Here is a 27,734-nt window from a genome sequence, read left to right on the forward strand (position 1 = left end):
CAATGCAGCACCTTAATCATGGACATGGAAATGCCACATGACGTTTCCAGATGGGCCCACATATTTCCGCACCCAGTTTCTTCAAGACATCATCTAATATACCCCAACTATGGGATCCCAGGAAGTTTTAAGAGTTCTTCTAGTCCCATCCGAAAGGACAATACGTCTGCTGAGGATCAGATCCCCCTTCAATACAGAAGGGGTCTGAGTTTTACTCTGAGGGTAAGTGGTAAAATACCAAGGTCTAATCAGAGTGGAACTAATGAAGTGCTGGCAGGAAGATTGGTGGGGATTCAGAGAAAATGATTTATCATCAGTTTCATAACATTGACATTGACGTGCCTCAGGAGTTACCCACCATATAGAGACCCCACCCACCTTTCAAGTTCTAAATTTCAATGAGGGTGTTATTGGCGAAAGCTGGAGCCCTTTGAGCCTCTCAGTATACCATCAATATAATGTTTTTGTCTGAGTTTACACTTTTTGATCTGGGATGTCGAACCAAAATGCTCATTGAGGGTGTGCCCAGGTATTTAAAGGCACAGACCCTCTCCAGTGAACAACCCTTAAGGACTGGGTGCAATCAAGTCATCTGGCAGGGATTCAATACCATATATTTTGTTTTGATAAGGTTGATCTCCAGCCCTCTCTGCTTGCAGAAGACGCCAAACTGGTCCCAATAAAATTTGGATACACATCGGGGCTCTCAAAACCAGTAAAGTGGAGCGGTGTGGTGCAGCGGCCAGGGCAGCTGACTTCAAAGCACAGGGTTCACGGTTCGATCCCTAGCTCCGGCGGCAGCTCAGCTCAGCTTAGCACCATGTGATTCTGGGCAATAGCTCACTTAATTTCCACGATGGCACCCAGGGCCTTGAGACTTGTAAGGGTGAGTAGTTTGCGCTTTACAAAAATGGGATTTTAGGTGTCGTCCGCAAACAGGAATGCTAGGACCTTCCTGTTTGCCAGATGTGGGGCATCATGCTTGCACTGCTCTAGAGAGGTTTTCAGGTCATTAGTGTATAATATAAACAAAGTGGGGGCAGGAAGCTATGGAACTGGTTACGCTGGGTCTGTTTCTGTAGGTATGCCGAGCCTGTCGAGGCTGTGTAACGCGCCCCCGATGCAAGCGGCGCTAGAGGTCAGTGTATGTAATTCGCAGCGGGTGAGCCTGCCAGCGGTGATTTTGAGTACCGGTTTCTTCAGCGGTGGGGGCCCTGGTGGAGCGACCCCCCCCCCCGATATATAGGGACTGGGAGGCTGGCTTTGTTCCTGGGAATTGTTCCTCCCTTTGTATGGAGGTGAGGAGAGTGGAGCCTGAAGAGCAAAGGGTGGCTGAGGAGGTTAAAGGGTCTCTATCTCCTCCAAAAATAGGTCGCTATACTCTTAGGGCCAGGGCAGCTCACTCGGTACAAAACGAGGATATAATTCAGCCCATAGTGACCCCCAAAATATCCCCCCCCCATTTTTGAGACCAATATTAGGGGTCAGCAGAAGAAGCGGAGCGTCACGATGAGGGAAGTGGAAATAAAAACAAGGGAGGTTCCAAAAAGTAGAGGGAAAGGCAGGGGAAAGAAAAGGATTGCTCTAAAAACTAAAATAACCCTCTCTAAAAACCTATCAGAGAGTCATGTCCTGCACTGCAAACTTGTGTAATGCAGCTGAAATGAACACTCAAGTAGAGCAGGATGGAGGGATTTCTGAATCTAAAAGTAAATCTAAAACTAAGACACCAGATGGCGACAATGAATCCCCTCCTCTTTTGACCCCGTTCCAGCAATGTAAGCAGAGGGGGACTAAACAACCTAGTGTAAATTTATCTCTGATCTCGCCTGAATCTCAACCTCACGCAGAGGTTATGTTGTATAACAGATTCAAGGCCTTAGAAGTTCAGGACCCGCATATCCAGCACAACCCCCCCTTGGACTCCTATGGCACACAAGAAAGGGTGAATGAGACATTAATTTCTGGGGGAACCTCTTCTGATGGTATAACTATGACCACCGAAACTGGGGAAGCTGAGTCTGAAAACCTCGGGATGCCCGGAAATAATGAATCTGTGGCGCATTTTTTGTCGTACATCCTGTTTGTAATGAAGGGGGAGATGATAACTAGTTTCAAGTTCTCAGAAATGAATCAGGCTGAACTGGTGAGCAGATTTTCTGTCTCCGAAGCAAACCAGGTGGCAATTAAATCCTCTTGTGAGGTGCTGGCCCAGAAACTGGAGGAGGTGGCAGCAAGAACAGACCAAATTGAAGCAGAGATTCCAGTCATTAAGAAGGCAATAAGCTCCGCCACAACAGACATGGCAAAGCTGGCAGCTCAGAATAGGGCGTTAAGAGATGATCTAGAAAGGCTGGAGAATCACTCCTGGAAAAATAATTTGAGACTTTTCAATATCCCAGAGACTCTTGAAGGGACAGATCCAAAGGGATTTATTATTTTGTTGTTACAGGGGACAGTCCTCAAGAGTTTTCTGGATATAAACCTAGTACAGGAGATCCAAAGAGTCCATCGAGATCCGTTTAGGAAGAAGCCTGGCCAACATAAGCCCAGGAATATCTTGGTTAACTTTCTCTTCTATGCTGTTAAAGAACAAATATTGTCTGCAGGCCTCAGGGAGGGCTCAGTCTCCTTTTCACTTACAGGGCAAGAGCCAATTACCTTTCAGATAAGATCAGATATATACCATACAACAGCTAACAGGCAATGGGAGCTTCTGAGTAGGTTAGAAGAGCTAAAAAGCTTAGGTGTTAAGGCCCAGCTGAAGTTTCCAGCTCAGCTTTGAGCTATGTTTAATAATCAAATGCATAAGGTTTGTACAACCGAAGAGTTAGATGAGCTCATGGCAAAAATCAGAGGAGGGAATCCGGGAAATAACTAAGAGAAGGTGTTACTATGGGGGTACGACAATAGTATAAATTGATTTTCATCACGGTAGCTAAGATCTTTCATTCATCTTTTTCCATTTGTAAAAATCTTTTTCTAATTTGAGGTGGGCGGGACTAAATAGGCTTCGCCTATTTAAAAAGGGAGGGTTCCTCATGGGAGTGAAGGGGCACAGGAGGGTGGGTTGGTTGGCAGGGGGCACTGGGTGGGGAGCCAAGGGATAAAATGAAAAAATACTCATCTCACCTTAGGAGTTTAGCATATGGGCCAGTGGCTCTAGGTCAAAGATTTTTGATTGAATGGTAGGAGTAGTAACTCAGCGCAGTAAGAATAGCTTTATCTCCCGGAATGTTAACGGACTAAGATGTCAAAGGAGACAGAGATTGATAATGAAGTATTTAGAGCTCTCTGAGGCACAGATATGCATCCTACAAGAAACACACTTAACTGCTGAGGAATCTAAAAAATTGTTTTCTAACATTCATTGGGTTGAGAGATTTTGTTCTTCTAACCAAACAATAAATACTCGTGGAGTTGCAATTTTGATAAAGCGAGGGTTAGCGTGTTCCATAAAATCATTTCAGACAGACCAAACTGGGAGGTGGGTCATCGCGCATTTGGACCTTGAGGGCATGGACTTAGTCTGTGCTTCTTTTTACGGCCCAAATGTGGACGATTCATCATATATCTCTAAACTGTATTCAAAACTAATTCTGGAGAATCCTCCAATAATCGTGGGGGGGACTTTAATGTCCTCCTAGACCCCCTTAAGGACAGATCAAATCAAGGCCACTATATAGGGGCACCTCTTATCTGGCGTGGTATGAAAAACTTGATGCACAACCTAGGTTTGGTAGATGTCTGTAGGGGCATGATGGGAGAGGTAGCTGGGTTCACGTTTTACAGTAAAAGATACCATAATTTTTCTAGGATCAATTATATATTAGTGAGTAGAGAACTCCTGACTAAAACCTCTGCTGTTTCTATTCTCCCAAGCCACCTTTCCGATCATGCCCCTGTCTCGTTTTCATGCAAAATAATAACAAATTCCATCCAGACGAGATGGACACTCAATAGGGGAATGCTAACAGACCCCGATATCATCCTGACCATCAAAGCTTCCTCTCTAGAGTGTTTTTAGATCAACATTGGCTCAACGGCTATGGAGGTTGTTTGGGACGCCTTTAGGGCTAATCTCAGGGTTCGGCTACATGGCCTTATATGCTCTAAAAATCAAGCTAAAGGCCGTGAGTTAACATGGAGAGAGGATAAAATTAAGAAGTTAGAAGCTGAACTTCTACTGGCGATAGGAGGTCCACCTGAAAGGGTGGGTAAAGTGCAAGAGGATCTTGAGATAGCTAGGCTAGACTTTAGAGGGAAGTTAGACGAGAAATGTAAGGCTCAATGGCTAAATAAGAATATGGAGAACTAAGAATATGGTGAGAAGGCCAGTGCCTTGTTAGCATGGAAAGCTAGAACTGACCACACTAAAAACAACATTAGCGAGCTAGTTATAAACAGCAGTAGGGATTAATCCCCAGATATAGAGGACATAAAGAACTGCCTTCTCTCCCTCTTTACAGATCTCTATAAGGAGGACCTGAATCCTTCAAAACATCAAATACAGACATGGTTGAGCACTAAATCTCTATCTTCCTTAACGCAGGCGAGACCTTTTGGAGTCCCCGATCTCGTTGGAGGAGATAAAAACTCAAATAAGGGTTTCTAAAAATAAGAAAGCATCTGGTCTGGATGCCCTCCCAAACGAGGTTTATAAACTTCTGGCAGACAAGGTAGCCCCGATATTGGGGACTTTATTTCAGCCAATTTATAGTTCAACAGGGAAAATCCCCAGCTCATGGAGAGAAGCAACCATTGTATTGATACCCAAACCTCGGAAGGACCCTCTGAGAGCTGACTCTATCGGCCAATCTCCCTGCTAAACTCCGACTATAAAATCTTTATGGGTATATTAGCAGGGAGACTGGCTAAATTGGCTCCTGGACTGGTCAATTCCGACCAAAAGGGGTTTATTTATGGGAGCTACATCCAGACGCAGCTTCTCATTGGCAACATAGATCTGGCCACAGCGAGATCAGAACCCTTGGTGGTAATTGCTTTAGATGCCGCCAAGGCGTTCAATAGGGTCTGTTGGTCCTTTCTTTGGGAGGTACTGGAAGCAATGGGCTTTGGCCCCGTGTTCATTCATACCCTAAGACAATGCTACCAGGGAGCCTCAGCAAAAATCCTGATAAATGGGTCGCTCACTTCCAGCTTTGAGATTCAGAGGGGAACTAGGCAGGGGTGTCCCATCTCTCTCCTGCTGTTTGACTTATACATAGAGCCGTTAGCCCAGGCAATAAGGTTAGATGAACGAATCCTGCCCTTTAAATCTCAGCAGTATTCATCAAATATAGCACTCTATGCCGATGATATTATCCTCTATTCCAGCGATCCAGTAATAACAATGCCAAGGGTTGAGACCCTCTTGGGAGAGTTTGGCTCAATTTCTGGATACCTAGCCAACTCCTCCAAGACGGAGGTAATGTGCTGGAATATGACACAATGGAGGGGGCAGATCAGTACAGAGTTTAAATATCTCGGCATCACCATAGTAAGCGAGCTGGATAAGATTGCCCCTTTGAATTTGAAAAAAGTCATTAATGAATTAGACCTTTTGTTCGCAAGGTGGAAGAATCTCTCCCTAACCATATATGGTAAGGTAAACTTAGTAAAAATGGCTATCCTCCCCAAGTTGACATATATCTTCAACGCTGTTCCCCTGATGTTCCCCCAACAGGGCATTTTGAAAATACAGAGCAAGATCTGGAGTTTGGTATGGGGGATAAAGGAGTGAGGTTGTCATGGAAGAAGCTGAGGCGGAGGTTGGTCAAAGGCGGGTTAGCCCTCCCAGATATCAGTTGGTACCTGGTAGCATTTCAATTTAAAGCCACCCGGAAGCTTTTGACAAAACCTGCGGTCTCAGCTTGGGGGCTTCTGCTTAGTGAGCTGATAAACAACGAAGAGGGGGCAAGGCAGAAAGGTTTCTCTATAAATTTTGTTCACCAAATTCTTTTTTAAAGATTGCGCCTGAAGGTCCTAAAGAATGCATTAGGAATCTGGTTCAAAGTAAGGACTAGGTGTGGGAAAGGCTACTATTCAGACCATGCCCCTGTTTGGGACTCCCCGGGGACTCCTCTCTGTCTTAAAGACGGATTGGCTGCCCCTATTAGGAGAGCTGGAGCTTCTACTTGGTCAGATTTGGGGGACGCAAACAGTATTCATTCGTGGGAAATATTGAGAGCTAAGATAGGCCCTGGCATATCCAAATTTAAGTTTTTACAACTGAAATCCTGGTTCGAGGCAGAAAGCGGGGGTATAAGGGGAGATTGGGACACAGACCTTCTTTTCACATCGGACCATCTGCTGAAGAAAGAGGTTTCGATTTGGTATAGAAAGCTGGTTGAAGCAGGCGATAAGGGTATTCCATCACAGGCTTCGGAGTGGAATCAATCGCCCTTTGAATCTGTAATAGGGGAGCTTTTAGAACCTTCCTTAAAACCTCTTTATAAATTCACAAAATCAGCTAGTTTAAAGAAAAATAATTTTTTTGTGACCAATCGTATCTATTATACCCCAGCTAAAATAGCAAAATTCCCCCCAATTCCTGAGCCGAAATGTCACAGATGTATGGCCCCTAAAGCAAACGATATTCATATTATTTTTGGGTGCGCAGAGCTGGGAGCATTTTGGAAAGGGATTGGGGAATATCTGTGCAGGATTTTTGACATAAACATCGTGGTCAATGGGTCTTTAGTCTTTTTTGCGGATGATTGTTCCTCATCAAAGGACCTGGCAGTGAAGGATAGAGGACTATTATTATGCCTTATCTTGCTGGCGCGCAGAGAAATCTGTGTGAAATGGAAAGACCCAACCCCCCAAGAACAGAGGATTGGCTGAATTCAGCATTTGCAATGGCTCGCCTTGACCCTGCCAGTTCCAGCAGCACTTCAATCAGCCTCTGGCAACCCCTTATCACCGTGGGCCGAGACCTGAGACTGTTTTGGTAACTAAGCGCGAAGGGACCCGGTCCTATGATTACACCTTAACTCCAGTGTAAGGGGTCAGTCGGGAGACCTAAGCAAGCGCTGTTGGCTGGAGGTAGCCCAGGTCCATAACAACGGCTGTAACATTCTGCAAATATGCTTATAGGTGAGATGAGGACAAAAAAAAGAACTGCCCCCAAGCCTTCCCTGGCAACTAGATCAGAGGCCGAACAAAGGTCGAAAAAGATGACATAGAGGCACCCACCCTCCAGCATGACATTCTTCAAGTAGATTAGTTGTATTTGGAACACTTGGTCAAGGATGCTTGTCCCAGCCCTTAGTCCAGCTTTGAGAGGAGTTAGCACTCCTACATTATCAATACAAGCCTGTAACCTGCTCAACAGAATGCAGCTACAGAGCCTATGTAAGCTGTCATGGAAACTAAAAGAGCGGTATTTCGACGGGACAGACCTAAGGCCCTTCTGATAGAATGAGACAATGTCAACCCCTACCCAGGTCCGCAGTATGGTAAGCCCATTCATGATGTTATTGAAGAGAAGCACAAAATATGGGTACAAAAATCTCTTTCTTGGCTTTAAACGAGTCCCAGGCACCATATCAAGGCCCAACGCTTTTCCTGGTGAGATCCAATTAAAAGCCACAACAACTTCACTCACGCAGATAGGTCTGGGATCACAAGCGAGACACCTGATGATTGACACTCATTTGTTCAATCACTTGGGTGGCTGGCCCTTCTGCGTGTGTGGCCAAGGCCACACCCTCATGTGACCTTCAAACTGAACTCAGTATGGGGCCAACGGTTGACACCAAAGTCTACTCATCATCCCCACGTCATGGGTGTATGGACCTGAGAAGTGTTGAATCCAAGCAGCAGCTGTTATATTACTTACTGCATAGCAGGGCTATGGGGTACAGACCTTTATTAGCCACCATTTGCCAAAAGGAACAATGGTCTTTTCCCTTAGATGCAGCCAGCAATGTCTGCCATCTAGCCATCTCATGATCTCTTTTGGCCCTGGCCAATACAGCTTTATAGGAATCTGTAGCTTTCTGGGTTACAGCTCTAGTCCCTCCCTTGATAGCTACCATCAGGGCCTGCCTCGCTACCCAACATAACTTTGTAAACCATTTTGCCGCATGAGCCAGTTTTGGAAGAGTCCTAGCTTCTACCAAAAAAAACTCCTGTATGGTGCAGAACAAGGAACTATGGGTGTCGTTAATGTCTTCCTATGAGGACACTGAAAGTGAACTGCTTCCAAAGCTGCAGCAATGGCCTCATATAGCTGGGCCTGTATAGTTGGAGTAGCAGCAATAGCATTCAAGCTCAGCCTACATCTTTTACTGGTTGGCAAAAGTCTCCTATCTAAGGGTTCTAAGTCATGAAGTGAAGTAGTAGGGCCCAGCGAGCTCAAGTTGAGCTTCAAGGCATTATGGGTGCGGTCTTGCCTGGAGACCACCTCCATCAATTTCTTGCGAGCACAACCTGACATCCATCAATATATAACCTATGCGACTTGCCCCACACTGGTGATTAACAGTGACCATCCTCTCTTATCTGATGGGATCCTCCCATTGCAGGCTCGCGGACCATTTTTTAGGGTAAAGGTATTTAATTGCAGAACTGCTGAAGACCATTTTTTGATTAGGTAGAGTGTAAGATCCTGAATTCTCCATACTTCGTCCTCCTCTCCACTAAGTGTGTCAGTGAAAATGCAAAGGGGTTTAAAATTGCAATTAAAATCCCAGGGCACAATTCTAAATACACCAGCTGGGGGAGATGAAAGATGCATGTTGATTATATCAATAGCAGTGAAACCAACCCTGTTACCTTTGTGCCTACAATAAGCATTGTACAACCATTATGTAAACCCTTGAGTGAGTTGCAAGAGTATACATAGCACATCAGGGGACCAAGATCTATAACTTTAGAAGTACAAGCCACAGTAGTTTTTACCCAAAGTGCAAGGCCCCCTGATTGTCTGCCCTTCCCTGAGGAGTGAGCAGGTCAGTCAAAACTGGAGAACCCAGTCTGAAACTGTGGTGTGACAGCCCATGTTCGCTGGAACAAACATAGATCGAATCGATCCACAAAGCTACACTACTCTGGACATGGCAATTTTGTTTTAATGCCAGGAAGGTTCCAGGAAACCAGCTTGGTAGGGAGGAGCACCGGGGCTTACCATACAAAGATGGTCAAACCAAATCACTACTTGCAACTTTAGTTGAACTTTAATTGGAATAGGGGGTGCTCTGTTAAGATCAGTGGAGAAACTGGAAGCTACAGATATGGCAAATGCCACAGCCACAACAGTTTCACACTGGAACCTCTGCCTTTGGCTCTGGTGGTTCTTTTACTTTCTCATCATTCTTAAAGCGATAGTTTTAATTAGGCCACGTGAGAAGGTTGCCACCAGGAGCAAGAAGAGGCCAAGATTGTGAAAATCGGTCCCCTGGGGGCTGAGATATCCCCCCAGAATTTAGGCAGCTTTTCACCTCTGATCAGACCAACGACGAAGCGCGCAAGGCACTTCCACGGGTCTTGGATGTGCCCCCGGGTGGGTCAGGTCAGAGGCGATGCCCTCAGAAGAAAGTGAAGCCAGGGAGTGCTGTTGATCCCCCGTGAAGGTACCACAGGGCCCAGTCTCTTCAACCTGGGCCTTCCTCGAAGTAAAGTCAGGGAGCGCCGTTGCGTTCCCCATGAAATAGCACCTCCGGGGTGCAATGAGCCCACCCTTCCCCCAACGAGAATGGAGGTAGGGGAGCGCCTTCACATCCCCGAGGAAATGGTGCGAGAGGCCCAGGACCTCCCAACTCCGGGCCCCACAGAAGACCTCCCAATACCTTCCCCATGAAGGAATTCCGGGGGCCCGGGACCCCCAACTCGGGCCCCAGTGTGAGTGGAAAGGAGGGGTGAGTGCCCGCGCACTCTCCCGCAGCAAGAGAAAGGAGGGGGGAGTGCCACCTCACTGCCAGAGGCCCCGCCCGACTGGCAGCATCATCCGTGTCTGCTCGGGCAGACCAGTATGGAAAGCTGGCTCCCCCGGCAGCACGCGAAGGTGCTGGCCAGTTGGGAGCACCCGTAGGTGGACTCCCTGAGTTGCTCCCTCACTTATCTGAAGGTGTGGGGCCCGGGCCCCTAAAGAGTTGCTAGGATATTCACGCAAAGTGTGAAAGCACCCCTTAATGCCTTGCAAGGCATACAGAAGCCTGCAAGGAAACCTGTTTGTTTTGGGTGTGGTGGCCCCAGGAGGATGGGGCCACCACCATTTGTGTGTAAAGGTGCAGGGTGAACTGCAGGAGCAATGCAGACTCCCCCAGCACAAGAGAGGAAAGTCCCCCCTAAGTCTCAGGGGACTTAAAGGAAACAACCCCTCAAGGGTTCAGCCATGCTTTAAAGTATGTATCGCCTATTTGTACCGCGCGTACTGTCACCCAAAGGGTATCCTGGCGCTTTGACTCTTAGAACACCATACGTGATGTTATGCTGTCGTGGCAGTTACACTGTCCTAGGAAAGAGATAGGTTTTTAAACCTTTTTTAAAGGAGGAAAGAACCTCTACGATTCTCAGAGAAAAAGGTAAAGAATTCCACAGTTTAGCTGCAGTAAATCTAAAGCCAACCTTTTGCTAGAACTTTTGTTCTGTAGTTGAGTGCAGGTGTGTAGGACTGCATCAAGGTGTGAAGGCTGAACTTGGGATGTCGTTTGAGACATCCCCTGGAGGTGAAGAGGTGCAGTTGCACAAGTGGTGCCTTTGCAGGATGTTGTTCCTAATGGTGCTGGAAGTAGCATGTAATATATGAAATGATGAGCAATTTGGAAATTTGTTGCTAGGCATTCCTGCCAGGTTGCCTCAGCAGTCCACCATCCCTGTGAATTTTGCGATTCCTAGGGGCTCGCAAAATGCGACCTACCTCATTAATATTAGAGGTGGAGCAATTTGTGAACCCCTAGGAATCGCTATCTGACCTCTCATACATTGTAAATTACGATTATCTAGTTGTGATTCTCAGGAATTCGCAATTGGGACTTGCAATTTACAATTTTTATGCATGTAGCTCATTGTTTTTCTAGCTCTGCCTCTATTTTCTTTTTAATAAACAATGCAATGCAAAGAGTTGAGGTTCAGAAGTGCATATTTCACTCACAATTCTTTCTTCCTAAAAGTTACTTCATATCCACACCCAACACTTTACAGGACAGACTCTAACTGGCCCCTCAAAAGTCAGAGAAGTCGTGATGCACATGGTGCATTGAGCAATACTTAAGGTTTAGCCATATCACCTGTTTGACATGTTGATTGATTTGGGTATTAAGTTCATGGCATATGAATACAAGTGCTCCTTTGGTGTATCTTGGCTCGTCATCCTATTGGCAATTATTATTATTTTATATTTTTAGAAGAATGTGTACTACTTTCCCTTTTTCCTCTAATTAGAGTGCTGATGAGGTTAACTTTGTTCATAACGATTTGGTTTGCCTATGTGTGAAATCTGTTGTGAGTTTTTTTTATATTCTAATATTTTAAATTTTAAAAAAAATGTTAACTACAAAAAAGTAAGCTCTCGTCCGATACACACAATAGAATAGAAGAATCACAGGCACTTTGAAACACCTAAATTATCCTTTTAGAAGTAGGCTTTCTGAATGTATTGCTGAATACTGATGGAACTACTCTCACATTGAGGGGAAATTTTTGGGGGTGAATTAAGATTACATTTGTGAGAGGCTTGGAAGATGCTTTTACAAGTGTAATGAGCTTCAGACATGCCAGGGTATTAACTACCTAGTGCTGGGGTACTGGGGATGCAGACTATAGGGCTATCAATGGAGTGGTGACAGGATGTGAATTAGCTTGACAAGAGCACAACAATCAAATCCCAGGGGATGGCAATTAGACCCTTGAAAACTTCAGAGAACTGCACACAATCTGTGTGGCTTCTGTTGATTACATTATATGAATAAGTAGAATTACATCTATAAATAATGGTCTCGGCCTCAAAAATGAACATATAAATGTCATAGACAGGGTGAATAGCTCACCGGTGATGGCTTTCTAGGGAACGCGAAGAGCTTTTTTGTAGAAAATTGAGACACTTTCAGAGAGCCATTCTGCAGCAAAGAGTGACGCACTGGGGGTGAAATACTGAGTCACCGGAGAATAAATGCAGTGATTTTGAGAGCGAAATGCTAGATTTCTTGGAATAACATAATTGGAGCACCGGGGATGTACAGACTGTATGTATTCTGAAGCAAATACTGACTGTACATGTAATTTAGTGCTGGGAATGCTGGGGGGAGGGGCGGGGATGCCAGCGCCCTCATGATGAAATGATGAGTCACATGGAGTGAACAAAACACTAGGGATTATATGTTTAATCTACCCAGGATGTGCTATTTCATTTTTATATGAGAGCTGAAACAGATGATCCACTTTGCTTTCACGTGTTTAATAGAAGTCACACGTTGTGCTTTATTTTTCAATGGGCCAGGATGAAATCAAAGGACACGGACGAATACCAGGCAAAACTTGAACGACTGGAGCGTGATGCCGAAGATGACAAGTCACGGTACATTTTTGTTGATGACTTCTGTCCCTCAAAGTGCTACTGTTTATCATACATAAACACCGTTTTTCTGTACATCTAGGAATTTGACACCTTCAAATATTGGTAGATGAAATAATATTTGCAGCTGTAAACTTTGCATTGGCTCGTCTTTACTATGAGATACTTGTGCTGAGTGGAGCAGGCAAGCAGGTTTAACTCTATTGTATTTACACATCATATATCTTTTATTCATGAATGGCCTTTTCGACCCCTTCCAGGTTATATAAAGTGGATAAGATTATTTGCTCTGTTGTAGAGCTTTGACCAACATTTTAATAATAATGGTAACCTTACTAGGATAACGGACAGCTTATCGTTCGGTGCCTTCTTTCTGGCACTTCTTCTTGCCAAAGTAAACACAAGGAGATGATGGACGGAGTACTGAAACTTTTCAGACGCTCCCTCCCAGTCACTATTAGATCTAGGTTGAATCCGTCATCGTTCTTTAGCTCACTTCGCCACCACAGTTCAGAGCTATGTATATGCATATCAGTATTGAGCCTGTTCCTCATGTGAATAGTCCAGCCTGAACTGCCAAGCCAGGTATTCCTTGGACCAGAAACGAGCATCCTGGGACTGTTTTTTGGGGTAACACCCATCATCAGCTAGGCTAGCTGGAATCCAGTGGCAAAGTGAGCAAGGGACCCACATCTGGGCATACCCTGCCAACTTAGTGCAAATAAAGCAAAGACAAGGAGATGATGGACGGATCGCTGAAACTTTTCAGACGCTCACCCCCAGTCACTATTAGATCTGGGTTTAATACATCATCGTTCTTTAGCTCATTGCGCCACCCCAGTTCAGACCTAACCATATGCAAATCAGTCTTTACCCCGTCCTCATGGGAACAGTCCAGCCCCAACTGCCAAGTCCGGTCTTCCCTGGACAAGAACCAAGCATCCTGGTACAGGTTTCGGACACCCCTCATCAGTCAAGCTAGCTTGAATCCAGGGACAAAGTGAGCAAGGGACCCACATCCGGGCATACCCTGCCAACTTAGGACGAACAATACAAACACAAAGAGATGATGGATGGTGTGCTGAAATGTTTCAGGCACTCATCCCCAGACACTATTAGATCTGGGTTGCCACACAGTGAAGAGATCTTCCCACTGGCCAAGAGGGCTCTTGATTTTCTCATTTCACTTTTAGTGACAGAGAGCGCTAGTCACCATCTAGGTGAGACCCAGCCTACGTTTTCTCCCTTACCTCAATTTCCCTCCCACCTCTAATAGTGAAGAGTTTTTTTCGTGATAGCTTCCCATTGGTGCAGGTTTTCCCCTCCTCCACTATAGCTATCGACCCTCCATGGTCAGAATTAGGGCACTCTCTCTCCCTCCTTATCCATTAGTGTAAGGTCTCTCTCCTTAATTTAGCAAAGGGTCTCCCACGTCCTTTCTAGTTTGGTGTATTGACGCTTTATCAACACATGCAATGCAGGTTTTGATTGGACTAAGAGCCGGGGGGCATGAGGGAAGAAGTTATTGCCCACTTCACAGTTTCTGCCTCTATAAGAGCAGATATTTGCTAGAGTATCTCATAGAAACAATATCAACAAATTAAAGTATGTTATGAAGCTTGTTGTAACTAGAAGCTGTTTAACTCATCTAATAAACTATACATTGGTTTGTAAAAAGAAGGGAAATTCCCTTTAGATGTGCAACCTTAACTTGTCCAAAATACATATTGCATGTGACAATTTATATGACATCGCCAAGGTAATCTGTAATTCCTTAACTGGTGAAGCTGCTTTAATGTTACCAATTGGAGTTCTAAACCTTCTTCAAGAGTAGGCCAAGACTTTTCAACTGACAAGTATTACATTTACTAAGCTACCGAGGTATTTGAATATTATTTGAGAGACTGGGCTTTGGATGATACCAGAAGAGGTGGACATGCTTCAATAAATGCCAGAAAGATTAAACCCACTATTGTCAAAGCCAAAAGGTCTTGACTCATCTTTAAAGGTAAGACCTTTTGTCAACATCACTGCTTGTTTTGTTATGAAAGTTGCTGAAGTTCACCATGTGCCACACATGATCTAATATTGCGTTCTCCACCAAGCTTTGCCTAGTTTGAAAACGATGTCCCTTATTACGAGTCAGTCTTAGCAGAACTACTGCTCACCGCTGACCTGTTGTACCTGCGCAAGGTTTTCCTGGGTGCTGGAATACCGGACCCGATTTTATCAGCTGGTAATTCTAGCTAGTAAACCTCCATGAGGCTTTCGCTGTTACGACAGCCTAACCTCGTTCCCCCCTGACTTTTTTCACCTTCAATGCACCCCTCTAGACCTAACCTACCTCCTCCCTTCTCTAGTCTCCACACCCCCTTCCCTCTTCCTCCACCCTAGACAGAAGTCCCCACACACATGTCACATTTACGACCTGCTAAAAGATTTTGGTCAGTGTGTGCCTTAATTAATTCTTCATTCTCTGATGATACTGAAATGAGCTCTAGATTCAATAATACTAATACCCGGAAGCTACACTTTCAGTTTTAGAGATATTAGTGTTAACACAAACAGAGATTGCATTTCTTGGAAAAGCGAGTGGAAATGAAATAATAAAGAGAGAGAGAAAGAAGGCCGTAGGAGAGAGGGGTAAGAGGAGTAAAGAAACACTTTAATAGAAACAATGTTTGGAATCTTCTAAAATGCACCACTTAATCTTAACCTGTTTCCAAACCCACTTTGCAGTTCTTCTTAATAAAGATACATGCCTGCATGATTTAACTCACTAGACTGCTTCTGAATACCAAATACCTTAAGATGACAGATGTCTGCAGTTACAACCTTAGATTCAAAAAAGACTATTTAGCTATGCAACAAAAACAGGCTTCTCAAACAGCAATATTACTCAATTTGGAATATCTCCTCATGGTTTATCCAAGACACTCATTACGAGTGGCCTCTGTATTCCGATGGGGCTTTTAACAGCATTTAGCGTCCCCATCGGACCCAGCCTCGTTTGTCTTTACTTTCACAGAGCGATTTCGGCTAAGAATCGTGAATTACAAATTGCCTGGTAATTCCATTGTCCTAAGTCGTCCCTCAGAGTCCATTCATAATGGAGCTGATTTCCCCCATTCCGGTACCTCTAGTATTGGTAAACGTAGGACTGGGGTCATTGCAGTCCATGTTCTAGGCCCATGTGATGGCCTATGTATCGCTTAACTGACTTGTGTTGTAACATCCCAACAGGTTACCGATGATTCAAGGCCACCAGCATCTCAAGCTTGCAATATCTAAAAACAATTGGATGAGAACCAATATATTGTTTATACACATCAAATTAATTAAAATATATGTGCTCAAATTAACATTTCTGAACAGGTATGCCCTCAAAAAAGTTCCAATTCAGTTCATGTTGCACAACTTTAGTAACACATAAATTGCAATAACTATTTTTGCTCCCTGTGTTCTTTTATCATAACGTGGGGCCTTGCCAAATATTTCTTTTCTTCAACAACCTTGTGCTACATTCTGTAGAAGCAACCTTACACTTCTAACTAAAACATAACCTTAGCATGCAAAATATCCCTATTTTAATTAGAGGAGCAACACAAATAAAATAGATTTGAGTCAAGACAAAATCAACCATACCCACAGATTGTAGTCGATTTACAGTACATGCTTTTGCACAGGTTTAATACAGACTACATATCTCTTCATAACATGAAAGAACTAAGGTTCAGATGTACAAAACGTTTCACCAGTCGTAGACCCTCAGAGGGTTTGCAACCAGGGCAAGAGTTGTTTCTAATATACTAAACACATTTTACAATACAGAATTATTTTTCTGAATGGCAAAATGGATTCAAAATGCCAAATCTGAACCCTATGTATCAATGGTTTGTCGCCGTAATTACGGTCTCGTACAATTGATCAGTTACCCAGCAAAGCTAACTGAAGTTTTTTTAAATGTAAAAAGTTCTTTTTTTTTTTTTTTAAAGCAACCCTGGTTTCTTCAAACAAATGAGGCTGCTTTAAAATAACAAACATTTTTCAAATTTTGAGATGCTTAATTAATATTCACAAGGCAGGTCTGACAACCCCCTACTATTCCTTATTTTGCAAACCGACCTTTTACTACAAAGTTTGCTTCACAAAATTAGATGTTGGTCACAAAAAAATAGGTCACAATTTGAAACCACATTTTGCAACACATATCTATGTACATTTGGTCTTATATTCTTTCATGATTGGCTGATTTTGTCACTAAACAAGCAGCTTTACCATTTATTTATCAGGATTGCTTCATTACACTTAGCACCACCACTGCAGTCCATTTTAGGTGGGTAGCCTCTGCAGTTGTAAAGGTACTACTAGTAAAATACCTTTGTGAAGAGCAAACACTTGTAAACTTACTCAAAGGTGTAAGTTTGCCTTTGGGAATCAGGCCCTTTGTGTTTATATCCTAGGATCAAGCAATGTAATAGGTTACTTTAATTGTGTGTGAAGGTGCAGGACAAGCAAATCATCTGATTGGATGCTAAATATTGTCACATGTGTTCAGATAATGCCATATTGAAGTTCCTATAGTAAAACACCAGATGGCACTTTGTGATAGAATTAAATGACATTTTTGTGTTTGTATCACCCTTCTCCGTAGATTTGCTGCCGATCTACGAGAAAAAGAAATGTTTTTAATGGATTACCAGCAAAAGTACAAACAGGTGTTAGAAGAGTTGTCAGAAAAGAAAAGAAATGAGGAAAATATAATTAGAAGAGTCTCACACTCAGATAATGAACTTGCAGTAATGAAAACTATTGCAAGGCAGGCAGAAGAAGAAGTAGCAATGCTGAAACAAGAAAGGTAAATGAGACAAAGTTTGACATTTTGCTTTGCACGTTTGTGTATGACTGGATGTCCGTGTTTTAAAAATCTTTGAGGGGAAACATCCTTTATGAGGCAACTTTTACCACGCAGTGCCTTTACAACGCAGGTTTTTCAACGCAAGTCATTACACAAATTGCGCTGGGGGGCGCTGTAGGATAGGTAATAGTTTAATTTACTATCCAACACCTTCCCTACTATCCACGGGGACTGGAGTTGGAATAGTAAATTAAACTATTCACTATCCAGCACCCCCCAACGCAAGTTGTTGTAACGACTTGCGTTGAAAAACCTGCGTTGTAAAGGCATGCGTGGTAAAAGCATGCGTTGTAACAACGTACATCCATCTTTGAGTGCTTGTAGAATGTACATCCTTTAATGTCCTTTGAGACTATTTACAAAGTGAAATTCCGCAAGTAGAGAGATCTCTACCTATGAAGAGAACTCCGCCATGATGATATTCACCAATCCCGGCCAGAAATATCCTCCTAGTAGTAGGATTAATGAGTTTCACCCCCTAATATGAGGTGGTGGAGCATTCTACTATAGATAGCAATTACAAGCTTATAGTATATTTATGGGTAGGCATCTTCTCAATGCCTATTTTAGGAATTTTCCACCTCAGTGGTGGAGATCTCCAATGCTGGGGGCTGAAACTTTGATTGGAAGGGAATAGGTAAATAGCATACACATGATCGAATACACAAACACCATACACACAGTACCTCTCCAAACATATAAATAAAACATTCACACCAATCTCTTCCTTCTCCCGCTTGGACTTCCTGACTAACAGAAGGCCACATAACACATACATATTCCAAGATGCAGACAGCAACAGCAAGATCACTGAGAAGGAGACATTCATTATATCTGCCATTGTTGTGGGTCATTACAAGGAACTACATGGTCTGCCAGACAGTAGCAGAGAACAGCCACATGGTAGGGACTGAGCGTAACCTCAGGAAATGGCAAAAGAGGAGATTGGTGAAGGAGAACTTTTCCAGGATATAGGCAGCACATGTGCTTGCTTGAGGTGGCCCTATATTCTGTATCCATCACATTGCTCTCTTATGTGGACAGACTGTGTATGAGGGGTTGTTGTTGTAATTAGTTTCTCCTGTTTATGGATGCGAGTATTGACTGTTCACCTCCACGTTCCAAGTACTTCCTGTGTGTTGCATGTTTTTGATTCCCTGTTTTAAATAGTGATTTATGTTACTTGCACTTAAAACTGTCCTTGACATTTTCTGATCATGTTGAAAAAAACTATTAATGTCAAATTAGAAAACTAATATTTTTAGAAGCTCAATGTTATTTGTTGCTTGTCTTGATTTCCATGATAGTGTTTTGCTGTGCCAGTGAGTGGCCACGTGTGGTGCTTTACATACTCCTATGCTTGGCTAAAGTAAATTTAAGCCTGTTTTATCAACAATACAATTGTAAAAGATTTCAATTCGACTTTTGGAAAAAGCAATTGTTTTATTCCTTTGTGGGTGTGTTTTATTATTTAGATCTCCCTCCCTGAACCCTTCCCATTTTGTAGCAAATAGTCCTTATTTTCCTGTCACTCCCTCTTTCCATCCCACATTTACTACTGAAACAGAGACCTTTTTGTGTGAAGATCTTCACACTCATGGCAGCGATCTCTACAGACAAGCGATTGGTAAGGCAAAGGAGGATATCGCCAACTGGAGGTCTGTGAATGGCATTTGTGAGTATGTGAAGTAGGCCTTCTAGAGTACTACTTCCTGTGCTAAGTAGCTATGGCTCTCGATTTCGATATCAGGTCTTGGTGGACAAAAAGTAATAAATTACGTTGTATGACTGCAAATTTCAATTACCAAATATTTTTACATTTTATAAGGATTTTAACTTGCATATAATTAGTTTATGCATTCTTAATGTTCTGATGATCTCTTAGGGTTTTCAAAAGTTATAATAAGGTCCAAATGAAGTAATGAACACAGAGAAGTGATCAATAATAGGACAAGGACTGCTGGGAGAAATCCACAAGCAAAATTATATTTAGGTTTTGTCTTACAAATCATACTTTATCGATTATCATAGTGCACAGATTTAGCTTATCCATCTCAATGAGTATGTCTGAGCTCCCCACTCTAGACAATGACTCAGATAATTGGGGTAACATAGTGGACCCGTAATGAGCCCTCTTTTAAGGGCTTTTTTTTAGGTTTTTGTTCCATGGTCTTGTGTCTGAGTATTGTGGTAGCCTTCTGATAATTGATCTAGTATGATTGTTTTACATATTTATATAACAACGACGAGAGATTTGTATTATAATGTTTTTAGGTATATTTATTATCTTGTAATATACACTTTTATGGAACAGTAAGCCGAAATAAAGTTGATTGATAATGAAGATGAAATGCCTTTGTGAATAGACCCCAAGTTAGGAGCAAATACAACGTAACTGTAGTTGTAAATGGCATATGCTGATTCATAGAATATGAATTTGTGGATATTTCTGCTATCAGATGATTTTTTTAATGTATGCTTTTCCAGAGATGTTATATAGTGCGCAGATACCCAAACTGGGTGTCTCTGTGCTTCTGAAAGCCACTTGTCAAAGGTAAGTAGAAGAGACTCATTTGCTGTAAATTTCAGTAGAAAAGGGAGAGTAGATGGAATGTCTTACCATGGAAATCCTGCTAGAGGTATGAAATGGGTTTTCCCAGGAGCGGAGTGGAGTTGCCTCTACAGATAAGCGATTGGAGAGGCAGAGGAGCAACTCTCCATTCACTGTGGAGTTGCCTTTAAGGAGGCACCTAATATTAACAAAGCTGTAACATCGTGATTATTCCAATACCGTCTGCATGTATTTGTTTTCGTCCCAATTACTTGTGTAAAAGTACACTAAAAAGCAGAAGAATGCAAATGGAGTGTAAGCGTTCCCCAAACATATTCATATTTTAGGGTAAGTAGTTGAGAAAGGACAGTTTACCACTCTCAAAAATATTTTCCTGCACAGAAAAAATAAAAATAATTTGATGTGCTAATCCACATTAGTGTGCTGTATTGCCCATCAAAGCAGTAATTGTAAGGCATAAGGAGTGCTTGTGTAAATCTACAATTGTGGTAGCTTAAATGAGCACTTCTGAAGATTTTTAGGAAATCCCAAAAAGAAAGCAATATACTCAAATCGTAGTATGAAACCTACTACGAATAAAGCTCCCACATTTAAAAATAGATTTGTGAAGTGCCCCTTTTATGCCTTGTCTGGTGCAGTAAACTTTTCTTCTAATGAAGAAAAGATTTTGGTGGGCATTTGGACCCTGGCTGCCTATGCTTCATTCTTCCAGTGCAGCCGAATGATGGACTCCGCTGCCCAAATGGACATTCAGATCACCATATTTAGAGGTTGCAAACTGACTGGTGGAGGTCTCTATGCCTTCAGAGCAGACGCCGCCTAGCAGCTCAGCTGAAGACAGTGACATTTCAATGAACAGAAGCCATGTTTTATGTACCCGCTCAGAAACTCTTTTTCAGATAATAACAAACTTCCAAAGTGGGAGTTTGTTTTTGAAAAAGCAAATTACTCTGAATCCCTAGAAGTATGTTCAAGCAGGTTGGGGTTATCGCTTTCTGTTCATTGTTGTGTGTGTTATCCGGGTGGTACCTGAACAGAAGAAAAGTACATCAGAATGTCCATCCTAAATAAGATGGATGATCTGATGTACTTACACCAATGGCCCAAAGTCCATTGGGCGGTCAGTTTGAGGCTTCTGCCAGCAAATGCATGATGCTCTGCTCGATTCTAAATATAGTGGGCGAATAGTCAGTTTGGCAAAATGGCCTCTCCACCATGTTTGTGGTCGGGTACCCTGTCCGCAAACTTGAAGCAAGACCATTTGGTACGTTAGAGTTTGGCTCACAAGGAGAACTGTAAATTGACAGTTCTCCTGCCCTGCATACTCATCTAAAGGTGGGAGAACCGCTGATTGACTAATCGTAGAGCTACAACCAACGTGGACAGCCATTTGCCACAGGGCAGTAGCCTTTTATGCATTATGATGTGCTTCCTATTAGGGGCTGATGCATCGTTACCCTGAATGGGTCCCAGGCTGGAAATACAGACAAATGCCGCAACATGCAGGGAGAAAAGTCCCTGCCTGTTGTGATGTCGATAAAAATCGATACTATTTTTATATATTGTTCTTGGATTTATTCTTGAGTGTGTATCTAATTTATTGCCTCTATAAGTACAAAGAATGCTTAGCACTACACACTTGTATGCCTAACTGCTTCTCACACTACCACAAATGGAACATTAGAATTATCTGCTTTTACCTCTGTATACCAATTCGGGATCCACTGGGCACTCTGCACAGTGTTCTTCGTTTTAGTACACTATATAGAGAGCCATCTTCCTACATGTGGTTATTGTCATTAGGGGTGCTGCATCGTCAGCAGGAGTTGGGAGAGGCATACTTGTGATTTTGGCTTCCGTGCTATCTGTGCCTTGGAGGAAACGCTGGGGGATAGGAACACTTGCGCTGCAGCACGCAGGGACTCGAACTACCAGGAGTCCCTGCCTGACCAATATCACCTGGTCCTACATTCAGCTACCAGCCCCGCCCACCAGACACCACATGTGATATAAAATAAGCCACCGTATCCGCTGCGCGGGAGCGTCCCGGGAGAAGCCCAGGACAAGGGCGGGACCGTCTGTGGCCGTCCGAGGCCAGAGGAGGCCGGGCTGGGCCACCCCCCTAACACCCGCACCACTGTTTGGAGACTGAACTATCTGTAAGGTACTGACAAAATCTCCAAATGGACTTTTCGTTTTAATGTATATGCACTTGACCACATGGTTGTTTATATAAATATTCCTCTCGGTGTGTAGTTTGAACTTGAATATTGTAGGGAAGAAATACTGTGTACAGTGGGAGCTGCTCTTTCTAGCAGATAACAATGAGCGACAAGGGTAAAAACGCTAAATCTGTTAATTCCTGCTCTATGACCAGGCATCAGGCGGCTAAGACACAACCACTCCCGACCCTGACAGCCATAGACAAGATGCTACAGAAGACTATCGGGGTTGTGGCTACTGTCATAGAAAATACAGAAAGGCGTTTATCAATTACTCCTGCAGTCCCTCCGTTGCAGCAAGTGAGCGAAGTTCTCAGTAATCACAGCTATTCCCCCTGACTCTAGTTTTTTTCTTACGTCTTGCTTCGCTGAGCTACCTTGTGCTCAGGTTGTTCTTGACGTAATTGACAGCCCCGAGGTTGCTAAATCACCCCCACATCCTGTAGTAGAAAAAGTCCCTAAATTCCAGCCTAGAGGCAAGAAACCAAAACCCCCCCCCAAAAATCGAAGAAAAAAAACATGTTTATACCTGATTGTATACCAGTTGTTGCTGGTCCATCTCAACCATTCATGGGAACACCCATATGGGTTACTCATTTACTTGCTGACTTCCAGGCCCATATGGAACATTTCATTGGTACACATATCAAATCCTTGTCATCCAGACTGGATAGATTAGTTTCTACAATGAATAATATGGGTCCAGGGAGAGTTCAGCCTACCAGTCCACTGGGGAAACAGGCTGTTAGGGAGATCCCTAGCAACATTAAGACTACTCTTCACCCTAAACCCACCCCAGCCAGTCATAAAGCTGCTGGGATTCCAGTCACTGAATTGACTCCCACCATCACCAAATAAACTTTTGATCCAAAAAGCCTACCAGCCAGTAACAATATTCCAGCCGTACCCCTTCAGGCAAGTGGTAATCCTACCCCTGAAACAGCTTTTCCTCTGACTGGGGTTGGAAAAGTCGGTAGTGGAAGTAATGTAGTGGTGAAGGGGGTGCCTGAAGTGGGTACAAAGCACTCGGATCAACAAACCCAATCTAGTAGAAATACCCTAGCAAAGGGGTCTTCAATTGAGCTACCCTCCATTAATCTCCCTCCCGAGTCTCTACCATATGATATGTTGTGGTGCTTGCTGGGGTTCCTCCCCTAAGCCAGGGAAAAAGGGAGGATCACACTGATCTCAAAAATAAATGTATAAACTGGCTTAACACCAACAGGCCTTCTCCCACTAATGGTTCTGGGGAAATACTATGTGTCAGGAGAGTAGAGTGGATTGGGTTAGGACCAAAAACTATTGCAGGAAATTGTGTTGTACTTAACTTTATGCACAGATGTGCTGTAGAACACATCTGCAGTGGGTTGCCAACCTGGTCAAACTCCCAAATTGTTACCCTTCACTTGTCATACTTCTATCCCACTCCCCAGAAGAGGAGTGGTCAGAGCAGGGGTGTCCAGTATGAAGGGGGCCAAAATTATCCACCACATAGATTCCACCAGGGGAGAGCAACTTGGGAGGGCTCTGAGTCGTATACCCCTTTACCCTCGCTATTCCCCCAAAGAAATAGATTTATTTTGCTGGAACAGGTGGATTGACGCCCGAAGCGGCAAGACTCTAGATTACAAACCATCAGTAGTCTATGTACCCTAGCAATTGCACTGGAGGATAATGTTGCTACTACTGTCCCCGATAATGTAATAACAGCTCAACATTCGACTACTGAGTCTAGTATGGAATTGGGAGCGAGGGTACATCACTTGGGAGCATGTACCCCTGATGTCGCATTAGCTGGTGGTGAGACTAGGGACGAGAGAATACAGTCTATGGATGCCATTGGTGATAGCTGTCCTGAGAGAGCTAAGGGGAAACTGTCAGCAAATGGTGGGGTAGCTGTTGGAAGTATAACATTTTTATCCTGGAATGTGGCCGGGATGAAACATAAATTGCTCTTGTCTGAGTGGAGCTCCTTTATGGTAATGCACGATATCTGCTTGATGCAGGAAACATGGGCCTTGGAGGATAGTGGAAGTCCCGGTTATGCAACCTTTGACATTCTGGCAACAACCAGGGGCAGGGGGAGACCATCGGGAGGCCTATCAATATGGGTGGGCACGCACCTGGGAGTCCAGGCTGTCCAAATACCAACTAACTCCCTAGATGTTCAGTGTGTACTCTTAACCCCTCAAATATGCTCCAGGTGGCCTTATTAAATATTTACTCAAGGCCAGTCAAATATGGGCAGGAATCTGACACAATTAATATATTAAAACACTTTATCCAGGCACTTGATCCTTCGATCGTAATAGTGCTTGGTGGTGACTTTAATTGTCAGTTTGAGCCCCTTATTAGCATAGAGTCGGGTAAACAGGACGAGGAGGACCTGTTTTGGCATGTCCTTGATCCCCTGATCCCTCCTGTCAGGGCATGGACCCCGTTGGTCCTCCAAATTAAATCATTCTCTCTTGCAGCGTCTCTGCGGGCGTGTAATGGGAGGCTGGAACCTGACAGACCGGGGTCAGTTACGTTTAACAGACTAGAGCAAACCTCAACGATTGAATATATAATGATGGAGGTTAAACACTGGGATAGACTTCTAGAATTCAGGGTTCTCCCAAGACAAGACAGTGACCACAATGCCATTGTCCGAACACTCAAGCCAGGGAGTTTTGGGCTGACAAATCCTGGACCCGAATTTAATTCTGAACCCCTGCCTCTTATGATATTCAACAATAGGCGCAGGGTTAAATGGCCCCATTTCCAGGACTCTCCCACCAAACTTGCCGAAATCTATCAGATAGCTATACCTTTGATTTCTGAGATGGAGGATCCGGGTTCCCAGGGTAGAGCTGTGGAAATCCACGAGCAGTTGGCTGTAGCGCTAGTGGATGTGTTTTGCCCTGTGAGTAGGAACAAGTACCAGCAGGTCAAGACACATCCCTGGTATGGCACCTCCTACAGGAAAGCAAAAAAGACCTGCTCATTGCAATTAAAACTAATGACAGAGCAGGAATCAGGATTTCACGATTGCTCTACAAAAAGGCAATCATTAGGGGAAAGTGGGATTGGGAGGAGACTAGGTGGGAGGAGCTTAGATCAGCACTCTCATGTAAGGACTCCAAGTCATTTTGGGCTCTTGTTGCCTAAGGTGTGAGATGGGGAAGTTCGGCTCTAACCCAGAACATAGCACCCTCAGTGTGGGAAGCACACTTTGGAGCACTATATGCCGACCTGGACTTAGAGGCTGTGCCCCCTTCGGGTCTTAAACTCTGTCAGGAGTATAGTTTGGTGGGGGTGACGGACCAGATCATGGGTGAAGCTACGGAGCCTCCTTCGTTCCTCACCCCAGGCCCCCGCCATGAGTATCGATTGGCGGGGGATCTGGGCGACGACCGGTGGCAGGGCTTCTGGAATGATCAGGAGGGGTGCCATCTTGTAATACCTGAGAGTATTACTCTGAAGGAGGTTGAGTTTGCATTAGCAAGGCTACTTTCTAACAAAGCCCCTGGCCTTGATAAACTGCTTGGGGATTTATTTTGTTCTTAACCCAAAATATGGGCACCATACTTGGTTGTTCTATTTAATGCAATCCTTAGGGGGACTGATCTACCAGGCACCTGGCTAGGAGCCGAGATCGTCCCCATTTATAAGAAAGGTTGCCCACTAACCCCATTTAACTATATGCCCATTAGCCTCATAGATACAACACAAAAACTAATGGGCAGGATCATCTTGGATAGGATCCAAGGGTGGATGGAGGAAAACGATATACTGAGTACACTCCAGGCAGGGTTTAGGTCAGGTATTTACAGGGGCGCAACTAGGTCTTAAGTTCGGGGGGGGCTAACATGACATACAAAGGGGCGTGGTTAACATGTTAATCAATGGGGGCGGGGCTAAAATGGCAGACAATCAGGATCGGGTAATGCTCAGGCCAAGCTAAGAAAAAGAAATGGCAAATTCTGCATTCGAAACTAGACAACAATCAGTTTTATGAGAATTCAATTGGAGAACAGAGGGTAATGTGAACCATTTATATAACAGACAAGGGATGTGTTCATCTTGCAATAAAGTGTCACTCAAATACATTAAATTTTCTCACAACAATATTATGTAGATGGTTAAAATTACACCCTTTTTTCTAATGGAATGCCCATGAAACTGGGTCAAAAGAGCCCAGAACAACATGCTACTCTCTGAAAAACCTAGACTGTTCACAGATATAATTCACACAAAAAAGGGGACTCTTCGGCTGGCGCAGCTCCTATTATAATTGCATTTATATAGCGCTCACTAACCCTGATGAGGCGATAAAGCGCTTTTTCGGTGAGTAGCACGCTACTTTAGGACCCATAGAGGATCAGTGGTGAATTAGTATAATGAAATATGAAAGTAATTTGAGCACTGGACATGTTAGTCTGTTATTTGGATTGAGAAGGATAGCGCAGGGATAGAAGAGGGAAAAGGTTTGCATTTATATAGCACTTACTACCCCATATGAGGTGTTGAAGCGCTTTTTGGTGGGTAGCACGCTACTCTGGAACCCAAACAGAATTAGTGGGGACTGATACAGGGAAATATGAAATTAATCTGAGTGGTGGAAATCTTACAGCCTGATTCATGATCGGGCCGTTTTGCGAGGCTCAAATAGCGAATCATAAGGAATCGCTATTTGAGACTCGCAAAACGGTAATCATGTAGGAATCGCAATATTAATTGCGATTCCCACTGATTCCTTATTTGCGATTAGCTAATTGCTAATTGCAAATCAGGAATAACTCCCCATGCATTCCTATGGGCCAAAAGGCCCATAGGAATGCATGGGGAGTATTCCTTATTTGCGATTAGCAATTTGCTACTCGCAAATAAGATAGCGATTTACAGGGTGCCAGGGGTGTCCAAAGGACACCCTGTAGCACCCCTTAAATGCAAATTGAAACAGGTGTTGCGCACACACATGTCCAAAGGACATGTGTGTGTGCAACATGCAACTTAGAAAAATGCTTTTAAAAGCATTTTTCTAAGTTTTTGCTATTTACCGAGAGGTCTGACCTCTCGGTAAATAGCGGCCCAAAATTGCATTTTCGCAATTTTCAAATGCTTCATGAATTGCATTTAAGGAATCTCAAATAGAGATTCCTTAAATGTAATTCCTCGCAATTTAGCGATTTAGCAATTACCGATTTTTGCATTTGGGATGCTGAATCCCAAATGCAAAAATCGCACTCGCAAAGGGCCGGATTCTCAGAATCCGGCCCTTTGCGAGCCGATTTAGCCTTCATGAATAAGGCTGTAACAGCCTGATTCATGATCGGGCCGTTTTGCGAGGCTCAAATAGCGAATCATAAGGAATCGCTATTTGAGACTCGCAAAACGGTAATCATGTAGGAATCGCAATATTAATTGAGATTCCCACTGATTCCTTATTTGCGATTAGCTAATTGAAAATGAGGCTACGATCTGCTTTGCAACAGCATCACTTGCAAGTACCACCCTTCCATA

The 27,734-nt window shown here is 43.6% G+C and overlaps 1 protein-coding gene across 1 annotated transcript in view; it reads left to right on the top strand.

Moving 5' to 3' along the window:
* LEKR1 (leucine, glutamate and lysine rich 1) overlaps positions 1–27,734 on the top strand; it is a 581,209-nt gene that overhangs the window by 448,540 nt on the left and 104,935 nt on the right. The window contains exons 7-8 of the mRNA XM_086944128.1: positions 12,443–12,520; positions 17,172–17,375. Coding sequence (XP_086800254.1) covers positions 12,443–12,520; positions 17,172–17,375 — 282 coding nt within the window. The remainder of the gene's footprint in view (positions 1–12,442; positions 12,521–17,171; positions 17,376–27,734) is intronic.

This window comes from Lissotriton vulgaris, chromosome 11, assembly GCF_964263255.1.
Source record: "Lissotriton vulgaris chromosome 11, aLisVul1.2, whole genome shotgun sequence".
NCBI classification, from domain to species: domain Eukaryota; kingdom Metazoa; phylum Chordata; class Amphibia; order Caudata; family Salamandridae; genus Lissotriton; species Lissotriton vulgaris.